Source organism: Morone saxatilis, unplaced genomic scaffold (genome assembly GCF_004916995.1).
Source record: "Morone saxatilis isolate NCDOM2014 unplaced genomic scaffold, NCSU_SB_2.0 Contig18, whole genome shotgun sequence".
In the NCBI taxonomy this organism is placed as follows: Eukaryota; Metazoa; Chordata; class Actinopteri; family Moronidae; genus Morone; species Morone saxatilis.
In genome coordinates, this window is record NW_023339740.1 from 28,326,402 (window position 1) to 28,332,968 (window position 6,567).

Genomic DNA, 6,567 nt, shown 5'->3' on the forward strand with positions numbered 1-6,567 from the left:
GCAAATATGACTGGAAGTAAAAATATCCGATTTTGATGAATCACATCAGCTCACGAACTAAAATTAAAAAGATTCCTAACGAAGACAAATGTTGAGCGTAAAGGATCAAAATCCAGAGCATTCATCCTCTTGGCATCATAACTGTCTGTACCAAATTTGATTGCCAAAGCCAGAGGGATTCATCCTCTGGGGGACATGAACGTATGTACAGAACTTTGAGGCAATCCATGCAGTAGATGCTGAGATATTTCACTCTGGACCAAAGTGGTGTACAGACAGACTGACAGACAGACCGGCATTGCCATCCCTGGAGCTGCACCACTAGCGTGACTAAAAATAGACGAAACAAATCTGTGATTCTTACATTTACATCAGTTCATCATCCTCAGAGTACCTCCAGTCAGAGCAGCTAAAAGATGCAGATGTTCTCTTTCTATTTCTGCCTCTTTCAACTCACTTTCAATCAAACCTGCTTCGTTGGCAGGAAAGTTAAGAACAATGTAGCCCAAACATCAAAGTTAAGCATCTTTCTTGTCTTTCTTCTTTATCCGTTCCCTTGTCTTTTTCTCTCTCTCTTTCTGTCTGTATTTAAAATTCACCTCCCTGTCCTGAAGCATCAATGGAAGTTTTCATTTAGAGACACACAGTTGCGTAATCCTGCAGCTACAGCTTCTAGCAGCGGGTGATAATCTACAGTTGCCAAAAGCCCTAAAATTCCTCCAAATGTGTCTCTTTGCATTGCTGTCAGTGTCATGTCAGCGCACTGCTCCAGCTGCTCCAAAAACTGCTGTTCAGGACAGAGAGGAAAATCTTCCTGACTGAGCTCATCAATATCCTTAAATATCACTGCTTTCTAAAATATATCTCCACAACCAGAAGAAACTTTATTTCTCATTGTTTGTTGTGTTGAGATTGAACGCTGGTTTGATAATAAACCTGTATCATGAGGCAACATATGGTTCACTATTTCTGTGCGGCGCTATCACTGTCAACAGCCACACACTCAGGTACAGATACACAATGCACAAGTGGATTATGCAGCAGTATTTTGAGAAGTTCTCTATGGATGTTTTAATACTTTTAGACTCACAAGCCGGTCTCTAAAGGCTTTCTCCGGGCTTTTGTTGCTAAAACTGGGTGGAAACAATGGGAGAGTTTAAAAGAAACCTGCATTGCAGAACCAATCCAAAGTTTTTAGGTTGGTGCATGCAAACACTGCCGTACTATACAGCGTGGCTCGGGACGTCCATTTCCAGTCTTCCCATGTTACAAAGTGATTCGTTTTATCTCCAGTTGGAGATGATTGTTTCTAGTAAGGCCTGTCCTTGAAGAGGCTACATTTGTTAGCGGCAAAGTTTGCATTTAGAAAATCCCCAGACAACTGAAGCAACTTTATTAATCCCCAATGGGGAAATTCTCTTTTTCACTCAGTGTTTCACACACATAGGCCTGAAATACAATCACACCGGGCTTAAAGACACACAAATGTGGAGAGATGGGTTACCAGGAGCAGTTAGGGGTTTGGTGCATTGCTCAGTCCACACTGCACATACTGAGCTGTTTGTACTGTAAATTTCACTGGTATTGGTATCAATATCATCGGTATCACCAACTTGCAGTGACACTATCCACCAGGCGGGCGTTCACTGGTCCGGTGCATCCTCATTGGATTCTGTGCGTCTGCACCATAATCTTTACAAGCGGCAGTGAAAAGAATAACTGTAAAGTCACGCTCATAATTAATGCGAGGTATCATGGGGCGAGGAATAACATCAACCTATTTCAGGCATTGGAAGAAAAGATTGATGCCAGTGAACATAAATCTGTAAATTAAATCATGTATCCAGGCAGCATTACGTGTCCTCCGATACATTAGCCAATGCAAATTAGCTCCATGTGAGTGTAATCTGTAGCTGGCTCTAAAGATGGTTTGGCGCCTAAGATGAAGAACAATTAGGTTAAAAATGATTGCAGTAATGCAGCCTGAAGAGTGGCAGCAGGACTGAAGAAAACACGGAGCTGTACAGTGGGAATGTGACAGCTGATAGCAGGTGAAACATAAGGACGAGGAGACTCAGATACAGTGAGTGGTAACCAGATAGGACTGTGATCTCACACTGTGGGTTTTATGTAACACTGTAGAGTGGGTAGCTGTAATGCAGGAGAGTTGGGATGCCTTCAGTGTCTCGTGGGAGTGGCGTAATTTACATTAGACCTTTAAAGCTCTGAGTAGGGTGGTGTGGATGAAGAGGAGAAGAGACGGGATAAAAGGAGGAGTGAGAGAAAACTGGGAGGAGGATGAACAGGGTCTGTGCCAAAGAAAACAATTAAAAAAAGTGAAAAGGGGGAAAAAGATAGAAAAAGAGAGGGAAGGAAAGAAACAGATATTTTTAGTGAGTAAAACGAAGGAGAAAGTAACATAAAGTAACATACTCCACATACTGTACAAACAATGTACAGTGTACAAGAACAAATGCATAACAAGGCAGAAAAATACAAGACAGATAATATGAATCAGAATATCGCCTGTGCAACGTATTGAAACACTCAAGGTACGTTTCTAAACACACACTCAGCCTACATAATTAATGCTACACTTAAATGGATTCAGGCAGACTGGATGTCATTCTAGTGGAAGAGAGCAGGACGGTAAAATTAGTCGAGGCTGGCAGGGAATACGGTTGAAATGTACTCACTTATTGCAGTCCAGAATTTACAACCAGACCACAAACGGAGCCGCACCTCCGCACAACCCTGTGGGGAGGAGCAACACTGCCGGATTTTGTGTGAATGCAGCCAAAGGACAGTTTCATCCTGTCCGCTGTGGCCTCTCTGTATATCTGTGATAACTGAGTCTATACATTGATTTTTAAGAAAATCCTCCTCATTCTGCCTCTGAAGTTCTGTCTCTTCAAGTTCTGTGGTGGAAAAGGCCTCTTGAATTAACATGTGATCACGAGCATTGTTATATGAAACTGGAGCTTGATTTGTTCATCAATGACGGCAGAAATAGAAGACGGGAACGAGGCGTCATGGGTGTCAATATGCTGGGGGACAATAGCCACTTAATCTTTATTTACTTTTAATGAGGAACTGCACAAATACATGCCCCATTGTTTTTGTTTTATTCATGACACTGAAGTTTATTTTGAATTTGAGAGCAGGAGAGGGAGGGAGTGGGAGAAAAGAGAGAGAGAGAGGAAGAGAGAGGGGGAAGGCAGGAGAGGATAAAGTGGGCAGAAGCAACAATGGGAGCTGGGATGTGTTCAGTGCCTCATGGGACGGCTCTAATCTGCATTAGACCTATATTACATGGCTGATCAGCCGGCTGGATCGCCACGGCGTACAGTGGAGGGCTTTACTGTATGCAGACAGCAGAAGACAAAGGAATAAGGTGGAAAGAGAGGAGGAATGAAGAGAAAGACGGAGAGAGACGAGTGGGTGGATGTGGTGCAGGGATACAAGATGCATTCAGGGTCCCGTGGGACGCAGCTAATTTACATTAGGCCTAGCCAAGTTCAGACTGGGAGGGAGAGAAAGAGAGAAGGAAGGAGATAAACACTTAGGGAGGGAAAGGGAGGAGGATAGAGAAAGAAAATACAAAGAAAATATGTGATAGATACCTGTAGGAGATCTTTTTATCTCTCCACTTCTGTCCCGTCAGGGCGTAGCGTTTATTCCTCTGCCGGCGGCTGGTGTGAGGATGATCTGGGACGCCACAGCGAGGTCTCCTCATCCACCTGAACACAACATTTCAATTTCACTCTCTTCCTGAAGATCAGTGAAACCAAACCTCCACACATCCACGTCTACTCATATAGCTCATATAACACGACCAAAGCAGGACACAAACACAGCTGTATCTGTTGTTACTGGACTCCTTTCAATCTGTGGAGATAATAGCTGAACCAGTACATACAAAACGCTTCAGCCCTTTAGTTACTGTTGTTTCTGGCCTCAGAATGGCAGTTTACGATTATGACAAGAGCAAATTTACCAAAGTTGACTGTAACTTTAGACACTTCAAGGAGAAGTAGAGAAAAGACGCTTTAGACTTTCTATGCGTTGTAAACACAGATAAACATACTTATAACGTGTTAAATGAGCTTAAAGCAATGTTCATAATGCTTTATAACAATAATCAGATTATACAACGAGTTAAATATCATAATACTTCATAACTGCAGCTGATAGGACTGTATCGATACATTGTGAGACAGTTTAATTGCAATACAAATATGTGAAGATTCAAATTGGTGATGAAAAATGAATCATTATACTTTTTTTAAACAGTTGTCTGCTTTTGACTTCACTTATTCAACATCCTACGTCACTGGCGTCAGTAGCTGTATCAGTTTTACAAAGAAAAGGAAATATGATTTTTTTTGTGGGATCAGATTGGAGTACTCGGGGCCCGGGTTCGAGTCCAACTTGCGGCCCTTTGCTGTGTGTCATCCCCTCTACCCCCATTATTCTGTCTGCTGTCACTATCCATTAAAGGCACAAAAGCCCGGAGTACTCAGTTTCTGTTAATGTCTGTGTTGTTCTCGCATAGGTTGAATGATACAGTGCTCTCTACGGTTGGTATGGACGCACATCGCCAGACAGGAACACTGATACTGGACAATAAGGTCGTTAATATGTTCTTGATACCGCACGTTTAAAACGATACGACACAATCATTCGATAGAATAAAAGTACCGAAGCTGTAAAAGAACAGATCTACAAGGCTGCAGAGATGAAAGAACATGGAAGAACTGGTCCTCATCATGTCATTATCTGTACCAGTGCTGTGTGCAGCTTATCTATAGATCCATCTACTGTGTGTGCCTTATTCTGATATTATATTATAGTTTAAAGTTTAAAAGTCACTGGGACAACCTTGTTGGACAGTACTGCAGAACAACAAATTACGTTTATTACGTTAGTTTTGCAAAAGCATTATTAGATCATTTCTTACTTCTGCTGGAAGTCTGAAGCAATAACACCTGAATTCTAATGTCTGTATGTGTGTAGGGCTTAGGGTTAGGGTTTAAGTTTAGTGACTCACTCTATAGTCGTCTCGTCCAGGATTCCCGTCACAGGAATGCCGTAGAAGCGCTGCATGGCGGCCACGGCGGACTGCATGGCTTTCTCCTGCCGCAGGTCTGACGTGCGGACGTCATGAGGCAGCAAGTAGCCGTAGTTCTTCAGCCACGTCTGAGAGAGCGAAGAGAGAGAGATAACAGAAGAAGTTGGTTATGATCAATACAAATAATCATCATTTAAACAACAAGAAGCATTGATTTTAAACTTTAAATGATTTCTCCAGTACTATCGTCTTCAGTCATGCTGAAGGATCTCTTTAAATATTTACATGTTTGTGAATATCATTGTGATGGTGGAGATGTCATTTTCCACTAATGACTAATGACTAAGAGCTCACTCTCCATAAAAACAGACTATTGAACGCTTAGATGACTAATCAGCTAAGAGGGGAAAGCAATTCTATCAAGAAAATTAAAAATGAAACATATTGATGCGTCGTATAAACAGTATTGAACATGTTGTTATTTTGATTTCGGTTCCATCGCAGACATCTTCTTCTGTTTATTAGCAACATATAAAACCCAGCACTGGCTGTGTGTCAGAGGAACCCGTTATCAACGACAGATGTGTTACATTAATCAGAAAGACGGGTATCTATTAAAACATATGTCTTATATAATAGTTTAAACCTTAACAATAACCATTTCATTTAGTTTTCTTCACAGAAACAAACAAAATGCTTTTATTGTCCAGGATATTTGGTCATTTCAATCCATTTCCAGGTGTTTCAGATTCAGACCTAATAACATTCAGCACTTCAACATGTCTGAATCGAGTGGCGTCAGACTGATGTGAAGGCTGCAGCAGCACTAAGACTAAATGAACAGCTTCATTAAGATCACACATTTCTCAGGTAAACATCATCTCTTACAGACATTTCTATAAACACGTGAATGAGCAGATTTTACACACAGATTCTTCTTAACCCTCAAACCACAATAACAATCAGACCAGCTGTCTCCCTCCACCCATCCTTAATGTCTTGTCACTCTGTACGTGTGCACTGTGTGACTTTATAGAGCTGGCAGCAGAATTCTCTGTAAGTGATGAAAGTGATGAGAAATTTGGGGATTTACTGTGAGAAGAGGAGGGTGAGCCTCAATCGTGATAATATTTAATTAAGGCTTTAGTGGCAAAATATCTCTTAAATTCGAGTGATGCAGCCACACATTTCATTCATCAGCCTGCAGTGACAGCGCTCTTGTGTACGGAGTGCCAAATTTAGCACAAGCAGCACCGTGGCAGAGGTGGAGCAAGCACATTCTTACTTTCAGTAGTAAGGACAGAAAAAGTGGAAAAGTACAGGCCCTGAAATGTACACGTACACAAGTATGAAAGTAAAAAGAGCTCTCTTGGTTTCTCTGAAGACATAAAAATACCAATAATAATCGATGATTAAAACTAAAGTAAGCATCTGTGCAGTAGATACAGATATTTGTATAAAAATGTAGAGGGTAAAAGTAAAAGCTGTCTCTGATG

The 6,567-nt window shown here is 41.4% G+C and overlaps 1 protein-coding gene across 1 annotated transcript in view; it reads right to left on the reverse strand.

Moving 5' to 3' along the window:
• The window catches only part of mmp24 (matrix metallopeptidase 24), a 32,076-nt gene extending 26,896 nt beyond the window's left edge, over positions 1-5,180 (reverse strand). Inside the window, exons 1-2 of the mRNA XM_035662662.1 lie at positions 5,051-5,180; positions 3,624-3,740 (exon numbers count right to left, since the gene is read on the reverse strand). Coding sequence (XP_035518555.1) covers positions 3,624-3,740; positions 5,051-5,127 — 194 coding nt within the window. The 5' untranslated portion in view covers positions 5,128-5,180. The remainder of the gene's footprint in view (positions 1-3,623; positions 3,741-5,050) is intronic.
• Between the last annotated feature and the right edge of the window lie 1,387 nt (positions 5,181-6,567).